Genomic DNA, 20,345 nt, shown 5'->3' with positions numbered 1-20,345 from the left:
CATATGGCAGTGTGAACTGCCAGATGTGTGGATGCGATGCGGGAACACGCTGCATATTCGCAGCGTTCCCGCATCGCATAAGTGAACCGGCACTTAAACTTGTTTCTTTCCCTGCACTTCTTCCTATACTCCTTGTCCCAGCCTGTTTCCCCCCCATCTCTCTCTCCCATTGCTCTGTGTTCCTGGCACAGCTGATCAGCTGTATTCCCATGGGGTGAAGAATTTACTGTTATATGGTTCCAAAGCTGCCTGTTATCTTGTCCCAGTGCAGTTTAGTGTGCTTTATGTAGTTGGGCTTCCCACTTCTCTCCCCCAGGCCCCTTTCACACTTGGCATTCACAGGATAAATAAGTGTCAGCCATTACAGGCCCCAAAAATTAGCCCACAGGCGTTCACCTGACAGCAAAGAACTTTGTATGCTGTGCCGCCCAAGATCCCCAGAACCTATTTGACATGCCAGGTGAGATGTTGCTGTGTGGAGCAGGGACAGACTGCTAGTGACACAAATTGCTAGCTAATAGGTCCACAAAAGTCCTTTTTAAGGACTTGTATAGGTGTACTATTGTTTGGTGTGCAGTATATAGGGGTTTAATACACTTTATAATATACTTTCTAATATAGAAAGCATATTCTAGTGGATTTGTATTCTGCAGCATTGTGACTGGTGAGTGGTTCTGCAGCGATACTACAACTACAGAGTGACAAACGCAATTAGAAAAAAGTAGTATACTGGTGTGATTGAACAGTTGCCCCCAAAAATGACAGATTGAAGTGGGGTGTTGTATAACAATATACTTCAAAATAGTGTATTTGGGTAGTGCAGAAATTTTGCCTCTGCATCATTGTCGCCTTCCCCACCACTAACATTAGACATCTCGGAGTAGGCAGCAAGAATGGCTGCGCATCGTAAATGTCTTGTGATGGATCTGAAAATAATTCCTGTGACTCAAGTGGAGGGTATATGATGATGGTGGTGTCTTTGGGGGTGATGAGGAAGGCTGAGTGAGCCACTCAACCAAGTCTGGTGCGTCCTTTGATGTAATCGAACACACCTTCTGCAACTTCCTACTTTGGCTCCGGCCTGGTGCTCCTGCCCTACCCCTACCACCCCTGTGGAAGGGCCTGCCTCTGCCTGTCATTTTTTTTAAAATGACCCAGTGACAAGTCTCTAAAGAAGCGCAGTATATGTGGAAGGTGTCAGAAATCACAGGGCCCCATACAGACTGCTTATCAGCAGCCCTGCCTGTCTGTGTGTGTTTTTTTTTAAAAAAAAAAAGCCGTTCTTTACCAGGTAGTTTTCAGAGCGCTGCTCACGTGACCCGTCGGCTCTCTCCTCTCCCCGTCTGACAGCTGCTTGCAGTGGGTGGGGCTGAGGATTCCTCACTGATGTCAGTCGGGAGGGGGAGAGGAGGAGGAGAGAAGCAGTGGTTCACGTGAGCCGCGAGTGGCGCTCTGAAAACTTGTAAAGAAGACACAGGATTATTAAACAGACTGTAGGCAGGGGGGGGGGGGGGGTTACGGAGGCAGCTGGGAGGGCTGCAGATGATGGAGGCACGTAAACTGACCAGTGTCAAGGCTCAGCAGCCATGGTATACCGTGGTCAGTTTACAGAGGGGAGGACCTAGGCATGTAGGATCAGCCAGGTATTTTAGGTGATATGGGGAGGGGGGGGGATTACACAGCAAAGCACTGTGCTGTATAACATGCGTTAAGGGAACAGGATCCTTTTGTTTAAAAAAAAAAAAAAAAAAAAAGCTTTAAAAATGCTGCTATTTGCTCTTTAAAAATACTCAAAAAAAGTATGGCTAAGCCTCTTCCCCCCCCCCCCCCCCCTAAAAAAAGTTCTTCGGACGCCCATGCCTGGTCTAACTAGGTGTTAAATCCAGGGGATTTAACACCAAGTTTATACTGGTCTTAGACTCTTCTGAGCTAACATGGGTTACTAAACAGGAACATTCCTATACTGTAACACTATAGTTATCACAGACCACACTGTAAGGTGAAGAGATGTGATATTTGGTTCCTACCTTGGGTAACACGGTTTACTAAACATGCCTTGGGGAATTACCACCCTGGTTCACTGTGATAAAGTTTAACACTGGTTACTAAACGTACACCTAAATGTTTGTTTTCAAACCGGTCTATGCCCTGTATAGATCAGCCTTGCTCTGCTTTTTAACACCAGGGGAACACCTGCTCAAACCAAATCAATGGCAAGAATGATACAATCTGTACTTGGTGAATGATAAGTATGCCCACCCTTTCTGTTTATCAATGGGAAGCATGCACCCCCCCCCCCTCAACTCCATTGGTGGGAAGTGTGCTTCTCTCCCCCCACCCCCCTGACTTCTCTGTTGGGGATTGGTGGGAAGTGTTCTTCCTCCCCCTTCTCTATTGGGGATTGGTGGGATGTGTACTCCCCTTTTCTGCATTGGGGATTGGTGGGAAGTCTGCCACCTCCCTTTTCTATTGGGGATTGGTGGGAAGTAGACAGGTGACGGTTATATAAGATTTCAATTGTGTGTGTGTGTGTGTGTGTGTGTCCTTCTCTGAGGCTGTTTAGTAAACGGGGTTGTGGTGACTCCAGGTTGGTGATAGGCGGTGTTAGCTAGCAGCGTGTTGGCACTGTGTTAGAGGGTGAAAGGAATGTGGTGAAGGTTTAACTAGCTGCACAGTAGCCATCCTGTGTGGGGAAAAACCTATGATCCACAGTAAGACTGCATTTACACTGAAGCGGCACGACTTCGGGGGGCGACTTGTCAGCCCCGTGCACCACGACTTCGGCGCGACTTACACGGACTTCCTATAATGAATGTCTATGCAAGTCGCCCCGAAGTAGTACAGGACCCTTTTTCTAAGTTGGAGCGTCTTGTGTCGCTCCTATTAGAACGGGTCCTGTAGCAGTCAATGGACCGCGAGGGATCGTGACTTGTCAGGCTGACAAGTCGTGGTAGTGTGAATGGAGCCATAAGGAGCATTGCTTATTTCTCAGCGCTGTTGAAAAATAAACGCATGTAAAAGCACATACACACCCTGACTAATATTATAAAGTTAAAGGATCATAGGTTAATCCTCAGAACCGAGTTATTGGGTTCCAATTTAACAAATTAAATAAATAAATGCACATTTAAACCTATACACACTTTTGTAAAATAAAGATATATTTTTTTTTTTTTTTTATTACCCTGCCATCCCTTCCACCTTAGCGAACTGCATTCACTTCCAGACACCTTTTTCTTTCAGGGCCGGTTCACACGATGCCACACATGAATCGCACAGAAATGTACTGTGCATTCTTATGCGATTCCATTTGCATTCTGCAGTGGGTGTCAATAGAAGTTAATGACACCCCAATTGCATGTTGCAAACTCATTGCATTTTCCCACACCTGCCTGCACTGGACTGCATGGTACAAAAGATCTGGTTACAGTGTGGTTTAAAATTAGCGTATGCAATCCAAATGAATGGTCTGAAATTGCATTGCACTGCACAGAACCACATGTAAATCGCACAGGAATGCACAACTTGTTTCGCACAGTATGAACCAGCCCTAAATGGGCTCAAATAGCACTACGCTGCAACAAAAGTAGTGCATGCACTACTTTTTTAAACTGCACTGTAACCAGATCACATGGTACAAAAGTACCATGCAATCTGTCTGATCTGGGCAAACGCACTGCATTTTCAACCTGCATTTGGGGTGTCGCTACCTTCTATTGACACCTACTCCAAATTGCAAATGGAGTGCATTTTGAATGCATTCTGATCGCACAGGAACTTGCAGTGCATTTCTGTGTGATTTCATGTGCTCGCATGGTGTGAACCTGCCCTTATAAAAAGTACATATCAATCCTGCGTGTCAGCTGCTAAGGCATACAATTTTTTTTTTTTTTGTGTTTTACCAGCGAGTTTAACGAAAAAATGATTTGAATTTACACACTCGATTTTATGTGGATGGGGGAATAATTTCAACTGAGCTATTGTGTTCTGACGGCAGGAATACTTCCCCTCTGTCTGAATACTGATCAGTATTGCAGGCTATACCTGGCAGCACTAATGATCAGAGATAAACCTGAGAAGATTTTTGTACGTTTCTTTGCATTATGGTGTACGTTTAGTAAACTGAGATAAGCCGAGATCTGGATGATCACGGCTTGTCTCAGAGCATTGCCGGTTTAAATTACTGAGAAGAGTAGTGGAGAACATAGTCTTCTCTTCTCATCTCAGTACACAAACAGCTTGCATTCACTGCAATAGAAACGGCCAGTTTAGAAACACATGATGTCACCTGATCACTGTGCTTCTCTTTGAAGATCTCCTCTTCCTACTTCTCCAGCTCAGAGGTGGAGATAGCAGGAAGAAATAGGAGATCTCTGCTGTGAATGTCCCAGTGCCCAAAAGTGAAAGTAAAAACTCTCCCTACTGCAGTGAAATATACATCAACAGCAGGTTAGAAACACATTAACTATACAATCACATATATATCTGTGTGTATATATATATATATATATATATATATATATATATATATATATATATATATATATATATATATATATATATATATATATATATATATTTTTTTTTTTATTTCAGGTACTTATATAGTGCTGTCAATTTACGCAGCGCTTTACATATACATCGCACATTCACATCAGTCCCTGCCCTCAAGGAGCTTACAATCTAAGGTCCCTAATGCCTCGTACACATGTACCGATCGGCCGTCTTTTGTCCAGGGCTGTCCTGTCCGCTGAAAAGTGCAAAAGACTGCACACGAATTTTGTCAGCCAACAACAGCCGACTGCAGAAGTGATGTCATGTAATGAATAACTTTCCGTGTGTTTTTTCTTTTCTGAGCATGCCCAGTCTTGCTAATCTGCTGTTTGTCGGCCGAATTCTGTACTGACTGGCGAACAATCGGCCGTTCTGGTGTTGGCCAACAAAAATTTTAATGCCTGCAGGACAGATTCTGTTCGGCCGAAAATGCGCTGTCGGCTGTCGAAAGCATCATACTAACAAGCCTACAATCGGCCGATCGGTCGTCGGCCGAATATTTACGGCCGACGATCGGTACGTGTGTACGAGGCATCACTCACATACATACACAGCAGGGCCAATTTTTTATACAGGATCCAATTAACCTACCAGCATGTCTTTGGAGTGTGGGAGGAAACCAATCTGTCACGATTCAACCACGCCCACGGCGACTAGCTAAACGAGACGTGATGAATCGTGACTGGGCAGTATAAGGGGATAACGGAAATAAAGAAAATTCCTACTAAAGGCTCGTACACACGTACCGATTGTCGCAGAAAAGATTCGGCAGACGACCGATCGGCCAAATGTAGGCTTGTTAGTATGATGCTTCCGACAGCCGACAGCGCACTTTCGGCCGAACAGAATCTGTCGTGCAAGCATTAAAATGTTTGTATGCGACACCAGAACGGCCGATTGTTCGCCAGTCAGTACAGAATTCAGCCGACAGACAGCAGATTTGCAAGACTGGGCATGCTCATAAAAGAAAAAACACAGGGAAAGTTAACCATCACATGACATCACTTCTGCAGTCGGCGGACAAAATTCGTGTGCAGTCTTTTGCACTTTTCAGCGGACATGACAGCCCGGGGACAAAAGACGGCCGATCGTTCGGCCGACGATCGGTACGTGTGTACGGGGCTTAAGTAATTAGATTGGTTGCAATACTTTCACAGCCTGCACTGCCTTCGGTCACCACTAGAGGGAGACTCCAGTCCAATCCAGCTGGCTGACCACACACAGGCAGATACAAATCTTACATACAATCTGATGCACTCTAAGGGTTGGGGAGCAGTCTAGCAATTACCACACACTACTAGGATTCCTCCAGCTATCCTACAAGCCAGAACCCCTGTGTTGATCACTCTTCCCACTGTCCCCACACCCACACACCACAAACGATAGCCTGTGGTCTGGTGTACAATCTGCATGCAATCTGCCAACACACAGTGCAATTGCATACAGATTGGCATGTATGTATGTATGTACTGTATGTACTGGTATGTATGTGTGTATATATATATATATATATATATATAATGTGTGTGTGTGTGTGTATATATATATATTTATATACTGTATGTATATATACCGTGCATGTGTGTGTGTGTATATATATGTTTTCATGTGTCAGAACATGTCATTACGAGTTCTTTTAAACTTTAGTTTCACTTTTTAAATTTAGCAGTGCCTGTAATCTCACAAAATCTCGTGAGATTACAGGCAGTCCACCCAGTTATACAGAGATCACGGCAGTTCTCAGAGAAAAAAATTCTCCTCTGATCACCCTGTGAGAAGGGAAGTTCTCCGCCTTCTAAACTGGGTGCCAGAGGAGATATTTTTTCTCTGAGAACTGCCGAGAATTGAACTGAGAGAAAACTTCTCAGTTTACTAAACGTACACCTATAGCACATAACCATTCATGAAAGACGTGAAGTCAATTGTCTCCTCCTCCTCCTCCAACATGAATCCAAGTGATGTATTTTTTTTTTTTCTCCCCCCGAGGCCTCAATGAAACTATTAGTTTTAAACCTTATTTGTAATGTTTATAGATTCATATGGGCTCCTATGCCCTTCACCATAGCCCTATGTATCTTGCATTCCATCTTAGGAACATACCACAACTCTACAAATTTTTACATACAATAATTTCACAGCTGAATAGTTAATGAATTTGAACTTTTATTTTGGCTCGGATGCTCTCCTTAATATTTTGCCATTTTTTTTTGTTTTTTTTTTTTTGTTTTTTTCCCACAATTTCCTTTTGTGGATATTCACTTTGGGTTTTCTGGGTTTTCTGTGATTGGGCAACTATATATGGATGCCCATGTGCCTTTTGGATGGAAGGTCCATCCACTTGTGTCTAAATGACTACTCATCCTGACTTTCTAGTCTCCCCCCCCCCCCCCTTTTTTTTTTTTTTTTCCCTCTTCTTTTGTGTGTGTGTTCTTTACCGCGTGTGTCATTATTTGTAGTGTCTGCGGGGCATCCCGTCTGTCCTCGCTGGGATGCCACGGGAAGGGTTGCTATAGAAATCCTCTCTGCAGTTGGTGGAATTGCTGTTTTTGGCATGGCTGCCCACAGGGAGGTACCCACCAATCAATTGGTAGGTGGGAGTATACAAATGGGCTAGCTAGTAGCCAGGGCTTCCAGTGTTGGCATCCCTGCTGCTGCTCGCCTTATGTTTGACTACCAATATATTGTATTGAAGTAAGCAGATTTAAATCATCTGTTCCAGGCATGGAACTATTTTTTTAAAGCTCACTCATGGGATGGGTTTTGAAATCCCCCCCCCCCCCCCCCCCAAGAATTTTTCTCCTACTTTCCTATTTCCTCTCTAATTGTGCCAACAACGCCTGGGGAATAGATCCCTTTTGTACCTGCTTAAATTGCTTGTTCTGAGATTTTGGATATGCTTTCCCTGCATTCCTTTGGGATGTTCTGTTGAGGAATATTCAGCCATAAATTAGGTACTTAATTTATAATGAATGTTTGTAATGTAAAATTATGTGGGTGCGTATGCACATTCTGTGTGTGTGTGTGTGTGTGTGTGTGTGTGTGTGTGTGTGTGTGTGTGTGTGTGTAGATTTTTTTTTTTTTTTTTTTCTGTACTAATTTAATCTATACTACTCCTGCAGTTGCCCTATTAACCCTATGTGTGTGCCCTTTGATCTGTTTTATAATTAACTTATTGTATGGTGCTATATTGAAAGTGAATTCTCACCATTGGTAAGATCCTAACTGACATATTTTGTCCTTTTTTTTTTATTTTATTTTTCTATGTTTTGAATCAAATGATTATGTTTTTTTTTTTTTTTGTCTATTACAATGAGAGACGGGAGGTAGAATGTTATTATTTACTTGTATATGTGTTTCTTATTGTAGAAGTAGCTCAAATTGTCCCTTGAAGAAACTGTCTTGGTGAAACATGTTGGGATTACTACTCTGTGATGCATATATATTGCCTCTGAATTGAGTGCACATGCAGCTTATAAGTTAATTGTAATATATTATGGCTTTATTTGTTTATTTGAAATATAACAATAAAACTTTGAATATTTTCAAAATCTTTATTGGTTCATTGGCACCTTTTTAAAAATCCCCCAATTCTATTTTCTCCCCCCCCCCCCTGTGATCTATGGGTGGATGAGGTTATTTCCTTTTAGGTTTTTTTATCATATCATATCATATCATATCATATCATATCATATCATATCATATCATATCATATCATATCATATCATATCATATCATATCATATCTCATATCATATCATATCATATCATATCATATCTCATATCATATCATATCATATCATATCTCATATCATATCATATCATATCATATCATATCTCATATCATATCATATCTCATATCATATCATATCTCATATCATATCATATCATATCATATCATATCATATCATATCATATCATATCATATCATATCATATCATATCATATCATATCATATCATATCATATCATATCATATCTCATATCATATCATATCATATCTCATATCATATCATATCTCATATCATATCATATCATATCATATCATATCATATCTCATATCATATCATATCATATCTCATATCATATCATATCTCATATCATATCATATCTCATATCATATCATATCTCATATCATATCATATCTCATATCATATCATATCTCATATCATATCATATCATATCTCATATCATATCATATCATATCATATCTCATATCATATCATATCATATCATATCTCATATCATATCATATCATATCATATCATATCATATCATATCATATCTCATATCATATCATATCTCATATCATATCATATCATATCATATCATATCATATCTCATATCATATCATATCTCATATCATATCATATCTCATATCATATCATATCATATCATATCATATCATATCATATCTCATATCATATCATATCATATCTCATATCATATCATATCATATCATATCTCATATCATATCATATCATATCATATCATATCATATCTCATATCATATCATATCTCATATCATATCATATCATATCTCATATCATATCATATCATATCATATCATATCATATCATATCTCATATCATATCATATCTCATATCATATCATATCTCATATCATATCATATCATATCTCATATCATATCATATCATATCATATCATATCTCATATCATATCATATCTCATATCATATCATATCTCATATCATATCATATCATATCATATCATATCATATCATATCATATCATATCATATCATATCATATCATATCATATCTCATATCATATATCATATCATATCATATCATATCTCATATCATATCATATCTCATATCATATCATATCATATCATATCATATCTCATATCATATCATATCTCATATCATATCATATCATATCATATCTCATATCATATCATATCATATCATATCATATCATATCATATCTCATATCATATCATATCATATCATATCTCATATCATATCATATCATATCTCATATCATATCATATCATATCATATCTCATATCATATCTCATATCATATCATATCATATCTCATATCATATCATATCATATCATATCTCATATCATATCATATCTCATATCATATCATATCTCATATCATATCATATCATATCATATCTCATATCATATCATATCATATCATATATCATATCATATCATATCATATCTCATATCATATCATATCATATCATATCTCATATCATATCATATCATATCATATCTCATATCATATCATATCATATCTCATATCATATCATATCATATCATATCTCATATCATATCATATCATATCATATCTCATATCATATCATATCATATCATATCTCATATCATATCATATCATATCATATATCATATATCATATATCATATCTCGCCCATTTTGCGGTGGATTCTTTGCTGTGAAGGCTGTTGGGTGTGCCTGGAGGCGTTTTTTGGGTGGGAGGAGCCCCTCCCTTCACCCCAGGCAGCTTCCTGGCTCACTTCCTTTTACTGAGCCGCCACTGAGACCTTCGTAATCCGATTGCTTATCTGGGGACAGTGAGATACTGAGGGTAGTCCCTCTCTGTCTGTGGGGGTTCATTAGCGCGTGCCTGACTCTGGGTAGCGCTGTGCGGTTGCTCTTTTAATGTAAAAAAAAAACAAATGTCATTTTTTGGGGGGCCAATTTTGCTGGTGGGTTCTTCTGGTTCAGTATGGACCATGCAGGCCATGTGTCCCCACCTGACCCCCTCACAGAGGCCGCAGGGCCTTCCGGATCGCCACTGTCCATCAATGCATTTTCGGCAGGTCGGGAAGCATTTGGGCCCGGGTGGAGGTGGCCTGGAGGGAGATGCGCTGAAACGTTTCTCCTCCTACCCCCCTGCCTCATCTGATGTCTCGGACTCTGAGTCTGACTCAGCCACCCCAGATGCAGCCCTCCCTGCCGGGTCTTTTACCTTGCGCCCTGTCTCCTCGGATAATGAGGATGACATTTCTACCTCCCCTGCCGCGCATGATACAGGCGCTGGTGGATGCACTAGTTGCTTCGGTGCGTGACACTGCAATTTGGAGGACGTAGCAACAGCTGCGCCTGGGGCGCAGGTAGCATCTGGCACTCACATGCCATCCGGAGCAGCTTAATTTGCTAGCATGCTCATGAAGAATGGGACCGTCTGAGACATTCCCCTGGGGTGTCTAAGCGGCTGCTAGACGTTACCCTTTTGAGGAGTCTCTGGTAAAGTGGACTGTTCCGCCTAAGGTGGACCTAGCGGTCTCTAGGCTGATTAGGACTACCATTGTTCCGGGGGAGGAATCCCCATCCTTTAAGAACCTGGGAGATAGGATGGCATGGGCTGTGGTCCGCAATCTGTACTCCCTGGCGGGGTCTGCACTGGGAACAGTGTTATGATTGCCCTTGCCACGCAGACTCTGCCTGATGGGCGGAGTTCCTATGCCGTGACTTGGTGAGGAGCAAGTCCCTCCTGCCCTGTGTGGGCTGTTGGACCAGCTGGCGCAGGGGCTGCAATTTGTTTGCGATGCCGCGCTGGACTCCTTTATTGGGTCGCCTGTCGGTTTCAGCGGTGGTTGTCCAGCGTGTACTTGGCCGGAGTGTTGGTCTGCGGATCAAACTTCTAAGAAGGCCTTTAATGGATCTCCCTTTTCAGGGGGATCGCCTGTTTGGCGCTGCCCTGCATGACATTATATAAGGTATTCAGGATGAGTGTTTTTCTTGCACAAGTTTACAAGGGTAAGGACCTTTGTCGTAGACGGGGTCCCTCCTTTTCGCCTCCCAAACTGTTTCTTCATCCCTCGGGGACAGTCGATGTGGCAAAGTCCTTCAAGCCTTCCTCGGGTGGTTCTAAACGACCCTGGTCTGGCGTAGAAGATTGTTTTTCTCTTACGGCCTCCGACAGTCGCCGCCCACTCATACAGTCGTCGCCAATGGGTATTGACTTCCGCTCCGCAGGAGTAGCTAGGCATAAGACTTGTTATTTACAAAAGCTTTTAGCATAGACACACCCATGGGGGCTGTCCCACTGGTCAATACCCCCCCTGCATTAAGCCATCCCAACCCAGTTTGTCTCTGCCTAGCGTCAGGAGTAGTCAGGCTTCCCTGTGCTGGGGCAACAGTCTCAGCCTTGTAATCTTTTCTTTTGATTTTTATTTTAAAATGTCCGTTTTTTCTTTACTTTTTTGCCAGCTTTAGATTAGTGGATCTTCAGATGAAGATGGATCATGCGGAGCTGGGAATCGGACTGGCTGCCCTGGCTCTCCAGGGCAGAGGGTCAGATGGATCCCCAGCCCGCCTTTGAGCGTTCGGCTATGGTTCGCCCTGGCGCTATGAACGACCCATCCCTGCTCGCAGCAGGGATGCAGCCTGTGAGGTGGCTACCTCACTGGACATTTCTGCAGTCCTGTGCTGCAGTGTGCTGCGTTTCTGGCTGACGGCATTCCCTGTCATCTGAGGGCAGAGGCTTTCCGTTAATGGAGGCACCCCACGCCATCCGATATGGGTAAGTACTTTTCTGTGTGGGGGCCTCTGTCTGGGGTGGCAGTCCTGTGTTGCTGTGTGTTCCCCTCATGTCTATGCATTTGTGGGGCTCCCTGATGCGATCCCTGCCGGGGTCCTCTTTAATTCACTGCTGAGTGCTGTGTGGTGTGGGGGGCCCCTCTCCTGTGTCACTTTCTAGTGTTTTTGGGAGATGCAGACATGTGTGAGGCGACCGCTGAGGCTGAGAACCGCGTGGTCCACCATTTTGGTTGTGGGCAGCATGCTGGCTTCACTATGGGCTTTTGCAATGCTTGCTATGTAGTGTTTTTGGCGCCAACCGGCGCCATCTTATGTGTGGCAGAACGATCGTTCCGAGCACATGTCGGCAGCCATCTTGCCGAAGCCTTCCATTCACTTCTATGTGCAGCCATTTTCCCTGGGCCTTGCAGCATATAGTTCAGCCTCTGGTGACCTCACTTCCTTTTCCTCTGGAGCAGCGATCTGTGTGGTAACACTCTGTGGGGCTCTGCAGACTGTCTCTTCCATATCTCTCTGGGCTATCCTTCCTGGCTCAGTTTTGTCCCTTTTGGGGGGTCTGTGTACACAGTGCTTATAGCGGTGGGCTGCGCCATCCGCAGCGGTTTTAAAGGGCCAGTACTTTTTCACTCATTGTTTGGCAATGGATTCTCAGGACAGCAAATTCCCTCCAGCCTTGGTGGGGGACCCCAGTTCTGCTGAACCCCCCGTTATACCTAATTTGGCCGCTGTAGTGGCGTCTTTGGTGTCAAAAATGGAGGTGCTGATGGCTGAACGTGCTGCTAGGAAAAGGCCCAGATTATCTCTCTCCTCTGATTCAGATGGTGATGTGGCTGCTGTGGCTGTCGTGCCCTTTTCAGGGTCTCGCTCGTCCCTGGACCCTTTGGGGTCTGAGGGGTAGGCGGAGGTAGAGGGGGTTGATGTGTCTCCCCCCGGGGTCGCCTGAAGAATGCGCTCTCATGGATGAGTTGATTTCTTCTGTTAAAGAAACGCTACACTTGGAGGATGAGCCCACTCCTCCGGCCATTGTGTCCTCTTTTGGGACACATAGGACCCGCAAGTCGGCGCAGGTTTTCCCCTGCCCCACTGAGTTTCATCACACAGTGAATGCACAATGTCACAGTTTAAAACGCCCCTTCACGGTGTCTAGTCGGTTTAAACTGCTTTACCCCTTTGCGCCTTCTACGGATGCGGCCTGGTGCGTGGCTCCCCAGGTGGATCACGCTGTGACCGTGTTAAACAAGGCTACCTTGGTTCCCACTGAGGATACCCCGGTGTTCCGGGATCCTACAGACAGGAGGTTGGAGTCTTTGGCCTGCCATGCCTATACGGTGGCGGGCTCTATGCTGAAACCTATTTTCACTTCTGTTGGTGGCGGACTGGACTAAGGTGCTTAGATGCACTCTCGTGTCTGATTCTGCCCCACTGGCTACGCTGGAAATGGTGGACCAAATTCATCACGGGGTCATGTTTTTGTGCGACGCGGCCTTAAATGAGGCCCCTTTAGCTGCACTCCTGTCTAGTGTTGCGGTACTTACCCGTCGACTGATCTGGCTGAAGAGCTGGTCGGCTGACCAGACATCTCGGAAAACAGTGGCTGACTTTCCTTATGCTGGGTCTCGCCTTTTTGGCGAGGCTTTGGATACCTTGGTAAAAGGGGTCACTCTGCTGCCCCAGAATCCGAAGAACAAGTCCTTTCACGGCAAGCGGGGTCCCACCTTTAGGCCCACTCAGGGTTCCTTTCTTGCCTTTAAGTCACAATCCAAGGGCGAACCTTTCAAGGGCCAATGTGGCCAGAAGGAGCCCTGGGCGGGTAAGCAAAAGTCCAGCCATGCCGGTACGGCGGCTCAGCCCGCCTCTGCCTGAAGGGCCGCCCTCACCCGTTTCAGGGGTGGGGGGACGTTTGCGCAGTTTCCTCCAACCTTGGCTGCTCCGTATTCCGGACAGGTGGGTTCAGGAAATCATTTGATCAGGATACAAAATCGAATTCCTTTCACGGCCGGCGGACAGATTTTTTCCCTCCAAATCTTCAGTTGACCCCAGGGCGTTTACAGGACCTGCATCAAGCGGTGCAGGATCTCCTGGCCCAGGGGGTGATTGTCCTGGTGCCTCATCGGGACAAGTTTCGGGGGTTTTACTCCAATCTGTTCATTGTGCCCAGAAAGGAGGGCAAGGTGCGTCCAATCCTGGACTTAAAAGCTCTGAATCGCTTTGTGCGCGTTCGGAAGTTCCGCACCATTGCGGAGGACCATTATCAGTTTGTAGCGTTACCTTTCAGTCTCGCTTCGGCTCCAAGGGTCTTTACCAAAGTGCTGGCACCTGTTCGGGGCCTGCTGAGGGCACAGGGCATTGCGGTCTTGGGATATCTGGACGATCTACTGTTAAGATCGAGTGCCAGTCAGAGCCTGATGTGCGATCTGTCCACTACGGTGCAGACGCTTCAGGAGTTCGGTTGGACCATCAACGTTCAGAAGTCGACACTGTCTCCTTCAGTTCGCCTTTCCTATCTGGGAATGGTTCTGGACTCTGCTCAAGCGAAGGTTTTTCTGCCGGAGGAAAAGCTCCGGACCCTTCAAAATGAGGTCAGGTCCCTCAGGGACAACCAGTCCTCGTTGCTCAGGACCTGTATTCGGTGCCTGGGGTTAATGGTTTTAGCCTTTGAGGCGATCCCATTTACTCAGTTTCACACTCGATCTCTCCAGGCGGAGATTCTGGCCAGGTGGGACAGACTTCCTCAGTCCTTGGATCTGAGGGTCTCGTTGAGTCGCCAGACCAGAAGGGATCTTCTGTGGTGGCTTCAGTCCCCGGCTGTGTCGGACGGAAAGTCCTTCCGTCCGTTACTGTGGACAGTAATTACCTGTTGGGCTGGGGTGGAGTTCTGGGCAACCTGTCTGATCAACATATTGGAACTGAGAGCGATCAAAATCTGTCTCCTCGAGGGACGTGTCCGGACGCTGGCCAAGATGGCCGCATGAAGAGGGAGCTCCGTGTGGGACACGGCCGAATTCACCATCATCCCCGTTCCTGACCACCCGATCGCTGCATCCACCCCTTCTCTGACCGCCGCCGGTGACTGGGGAGTCGTCCATCCGCATATCGTGCAGCTCCTCCGGGAATCACGCCGGACCGGCGCCTGCGGCCTATCCGCGCCATTGCGGCCTAGCTGACCTCCGCAATCTGCCGCCCGGGACGGTAAGCTGTACAGCCCTCTCCATTCTCCCAACAGTCTCCCCCCCCCCCCCCCCCCCAGGACACCCCTCACTGTCTACCTGGCCTGCCCTACGTCTGGGGACTTCCGCTATCCGTTTTACCAGGGCCCCTGGCCGCCGCTGCCTGCCATCTTGCCGGCCCCCCCTGCATCCATCATCCATCATCAGCACTTAGGAGTCCTGGGGTACCCCCCTGTTACAGAGGGATATCTGGGGTCCCATCCTCATCCTCTTTGGGAAGCTGCCGGGATCATACACTGCTGCTACAGACCTCCAGTGCTGAGGGGGGATATGGACTGGACTCTGATTTTGCTGCTTTGCGGACTCTGTGAGTTGGGGGGTCCTGCGGACTGTAGACTGACCCCTTTCCACTGCCATCCTTGTTTGCCTGCTATCCCACAGCCCTGCTGAGTGTCACTCACAACTCCTGCAGCATATCCATCAGCCTGCCAAGTGCCTGTCTGCTGCTGTGCAGTCTTCCAGCTACATAATCCTAGCTGCAGAGTATTGCACCAGGCCCTCACTGACTATATTACAAAATCTTTTTGATCCCTTTTTGCTGTGGATTGCTCTGATCAATTTTTTCCTACATTAACAAACTTGCACTATATGCCCGTGACCTCCTGCCCATGTGCATCTTCTTGTAACTGATTTGAAGACGTTTGTCATGCGGTTCTGAGCCATGGGCCTGTCTGGCTCCAGCAGTTACCTTTTAGCCAAGCTACACCTACTATACGCATGTCTGCGGGCAACTCCCACCTCGCTGACCCTGCAGACCTTCAACAGAGCTCCATAACGTTACCTGCTGCGCACTGCGCCACCGGAACCCCGCTCCCCCAGACCTGATAAGATGGCGCCCAGTCGCACAGTGGGTAAAACCAAAACTCCCCCTCCGCCATCTCTGCCTACTCCTCCTGATGGTGCCATGGGAAGCGCGGAGCGGCCTCCTTCTCCAGCAGCATCCTCTTCCTCGCCTCCCCTGCCCAGCTCTTCTTCAATGAATGGGGGCCCTGACTCCCAGGATTGCGGGGGAACCCTCAGGTCGGAGGCGGCCTCCCTTCTCTCGGCCTTCCAGTCAGACTTCGAATCCTGGGCCTCTAAAATGGAACTCTCACTGCATGCTGACTTGAATGCGATCCGCCAGCAGGTTTCCGCTATGGACTCCACTGTTGCCGCCGTCACCGCTACTCAGGAAGCCCATGAGTCCCGCATTACGGCTTTGGAGACTGCTTCCCGGGACCACCTCCACCGCCTGTGCCAGCAACAACTCCGCATAGCTGACGGCGGAAACAGGAGTCGCAGGAACAACATAAGGATTCAGGGCCTCCCTGAGGCCACCTCTGGTACGGATCTTAAAACCACTGTGACTGCCATTCTCAATCAGGTTCTCGGTAGAGCTCCGACCACGGCCATCGAACTGGACAGGGTGCACAGAGTGGGGGTCCGGGAGGTGGGGGAGACGAACGTCCCCATGATGTGTTATGTAGGGTTCACTACTATACCCTAAAGGAATAAATTATGAGGAAGGCTTGGCAACTGGGACCTCTTGACTTCGATGGCTCCTCCATTCACCTCTACCCCGACCTATCCCGCAATACACTACATATGCGGAGAGTGGTCCGTCCCTTACTGGACTTGTTACATCAAATTGGGGCCACTTACACATGGGGGCACCCCTTCAGCATCAAAGTAACTTTCAACTCCCGGAAGTTCGTGCTAGCGGATCCTGATCAACTACCTGACTTCTTCTCTTTTCTGGGTCATGCTCCGGTGGACATTGCGAATTGGCTGGATCCTCCAGTTGAATGGACGTGACCACAGGCATCTGGTCCCCATCCTCAGAGAAGTCGCCGCTCCCGCTCAAGATCTGCCTTACCCAGGCACGGGCCTAGCCGCCCTCAGTCTCCGGAAGCTTGATGACTGCATATACCGCATTCCACGCTGACTGTGCTGGTGTGACCGGACCCTATTTGTTGACGCCCTGCTTACCCTCTCCTGCTATAACATGCTTCTCTCCACAGATACCGGCCTCATCCATCTTGGTCTGACCTTGCTTCTGCCCTTTGCTATTGCTATGATTGGCTGGGGTTTGAGGGGGTCGCTGGGGTTTGAGGGGGTCGCTAAGTGACCGTTACCGCCACAGATTTCGGGTCCACCAGCTCTTGAGTTGTCTTTTTTTTTTTTTTTTTTTTTTTGAGTTGTCTTTTATGTTTCATGTTGTTGGTATTGTTAGGCAATGTTGATGTTTCTTCTAATTAGTGACAATTTTTTCTTTTTCTCTGTTTAATGCTCGCTGCCCCACGGCTTCATGTACTTATTGGCTCAGTGTGACCTCACCCCTGCCCCTTGCTGTTGTCCAGTCCAGCCGGGGTTTGGGGGGGGTCGCCTGACGCTACATGATTCTGATAGATCCTGGCCCACCGCTTAATGTTTCAATTGCTCTTATGTTGTTGTTCTAACATGTTTTATGATATTATTGCTTTCTCCCCTGACGGTCGCAATTTTGCGTCCTTACCATTATCCCTGTATTGAGCTCTAATGCTGTTGTTCTTCTTTGGTGTACTCATAATTGATTTTTTGTTTAGATCTGCTGGGTTGCCGGACCCGCTCATGTGCTTCTATCTTTCTCTTCACACTTCCACCCCCCCCCATAGGATGAGCACGGTTCTGTGCTCGCATTGTGTGTTACGCGCAATGTCCTGTACTCAGGCACCATAGTTTCCTTGGCTCCCCTCCTGGAGTCCCCCCTGGCTACTACTCAGTGTACCACTTAGTCTTCCACCTCCCCCCCCCTTCTTTTTTTTTTTCTTTCTTCTTTTCTTTCTTTTTCCCCTTTTTTCTTCTTTCCTCTCCCACTCCTTTTCTATATTCTCTGTTCCTGTGTCTTATCCCCCCCTTTTTTTTTCTACTGTCCTTCCTTTCTGATCGCGGCTTCCATTCCCCTGGGGGCCTACTCTCCACTGCCTACCCGCCCGCGTTCTACTATGGCCCACACAGTAAGTACTCGCCCCCGATTGATCCTAGGCTCCTATAATGTACAGGGCCTAAATGTTGCTTCTAAGAGGGGCCAAATCCTATACCATATGCATAAGCAATCCTATACCATATGCATAAGCGCTGTCTTGCTACTCCAAGAGACGCATTTCTGCTCCGATTCTGTCCCTGCTTGTTCCAACAGGTACTACAACCCATGGATACACAGTTCTAACCCGCTTCAGAAGTCCAAAGGGGTGTCTGTGGCTTTTCATAAATACCTGCCTGTCATCATGATTGACCATGTTGCAGACCCAAAGGGAAGGTACGTGCTGGTTAAGTTTACTCTCTGGGGGACGACATACACGGTTGCCAACTTCTACTTACCTAACGCTAATCAGGTTGCCTGGGCCTTGCGGTACCTTGAGCTACTCACAGGGTTCGCGGAGGGGAGGATCTTCCTAGGTGGCGACTTCAACCTTCCATTAGACCCGACACTGGATACCTCTTCCTCTCGTTCAGCTCTTTCCTATACGAAGTTGCGTGCCCTGAAGCGTGTCCTTCATGACTTGCACATCGTTGATGTATGGCGAATCCTCCACCCGACCTCTAGGACCTACAATCACTTTTCGTCTGCCCATCAGTGGTACAGCCGGATAGACTATTTCTTCGTGGACCATGCCTGTCTTGACTGGTTGTCAGGGAAGAACTTGATAAAGAATGGCAAAGTTTCCAATTTCCAAAATGGCCGCGCAGGACTGTCAGGAAATGACATATATGCTAATTCCAAGACAGCCATGTGGGACGTCCTAATTAGGGCCAATTATCAACACCCACTTCCTATATAAACTCAGCACTGGCTGCCATTCATTGCTGGATTATCTTCAGCTAGTACCTGTTTGCCTTGTGCCTTGAAACTCCTGCTTGATTGACTACCTGTTACCGACCCGGCTATCCTTGACCTGCTCTGGCTTTCTCCTTCTCTGAACCCGGCTTGCCTTACGGACTTCTCCCTGCCTGCTCCTGATTGACTACCCGTGTTTGACCCTCGGCCTGGCTTCTGACCTTGATTTGCACTAACCTGCCTGCACTTCCAGTGATCCAAGTGACTGTCTTTCCTACTGCGGATCCGAGTCCTGACACAGCTTCACCTGCAGGCAACCCGTGCACCTTTGGGCACAGCACCCTCTGTCACCATCTCCAGGGGTGCTCTGCACTCAGCCGCAAGGGGAGCCCTCTCGTCACCTCAGCCTCCAACCAGGTTCGTGACAGCATAATCCAGCCACTATGTCTGAGGCTGAAAGAGGTGCTTCCCCGCTAGAGGCTCTGTGCCAGCAGGTCGCCGGCCTTACCCAAGCAGTGAAGAATTTGCAAGACGGATACTTTCAATTAGAGGGTCGCCTACAGAACCTTGCAGTATCTGCTACACCAAGCGTCCAGAATCCACCTGCTGCACCCTCTGCTTCCGCTGCTTCAGCCCAAGAACACCCCGCATTGGCCTCCTCGGTGGCCATGCCAGTTCCAGAACCCAGAGTTCCAGTCCCCGAACGCTTCTCCGGGGATCGACTGAAGTTTAGGGCATTCCAGAACGCCTGCCAGTTATATTTTGCCCTCCAGCCCAGGACTTTCTCCCTGGAGTCCGTGAAGGTGGGGTTTATCATATCTCTACTCTCAGAAGACCCCCAGTCTTGGGCTCACCATTTATTAGAGCAGAAAAGCCCGGTGCTTAACTCAGTCTCCACGTTCCTGGATGCCATGGCACAATTATATGACGACCCTCAACGTGTGACGACTGCAGAAACTGCCCTTCATAGCCTCCAACAGGGGCGACGCCCAGTGGAGGACTATACTGTGGACTTCCGCAAGTGGTCGGCAGATACCGGCTGGAATGAGGCAGCCCTCAAATACCAGTATAGGCTTGGTCTATCTGAAGTCCTTAAGGATGAATTAGCCAGAGTTGATGCCCCGGCCACCCTGGAGGATCTTATTAAGCTGGCCATTCAGCTTGATCGCCGCCTGCGGGAGCGAAGGTCTGAAAAGACTGGTACGTACCGGCCTTCCTGGATGCTCCCCAG

The 20,345-nt window shown here is 46.8% G+C and overlaps 1 protein-coding gene across 1 annotated transcript in view; it reads right to left on the bottom strand.

The window, feature by feature from the left end:
* LOC309559834 (properdin-like) overlaps positions 1–16,037 on the bottom strand; it is a gene marked incomplete at its 5' end in the record, with an annotated part of 141,186 nt that extends 125,149 nt beyond the window's left edge. The window contains one exon of the mRNA XM_082263267.1: positions 16,007–16,037. Coding sequence (XP_082119393.1) covers positions 16,007–16,037 — 31 coding nt within the window. The remainder of the gene's footprint in view (positions 1–16,006) is intronic.
* Positions 16,038–20,345: the final 4,308 nt, after the last annotated feature.

Source organism: Pelophylax lessonae (genome assembly GCF_965119305.1).
Source record: "Pelophylax lessonae genome assembly, chromosome: 7".
NCBI lineage: Eukaryota > Metazoa > Chordata > Amphibia > Anura > Ranidae > Pelophylax > Pelophylax lessonae.
This window is presented reverse-complemented; position numbering and strand designations above follow the sequence as displayed.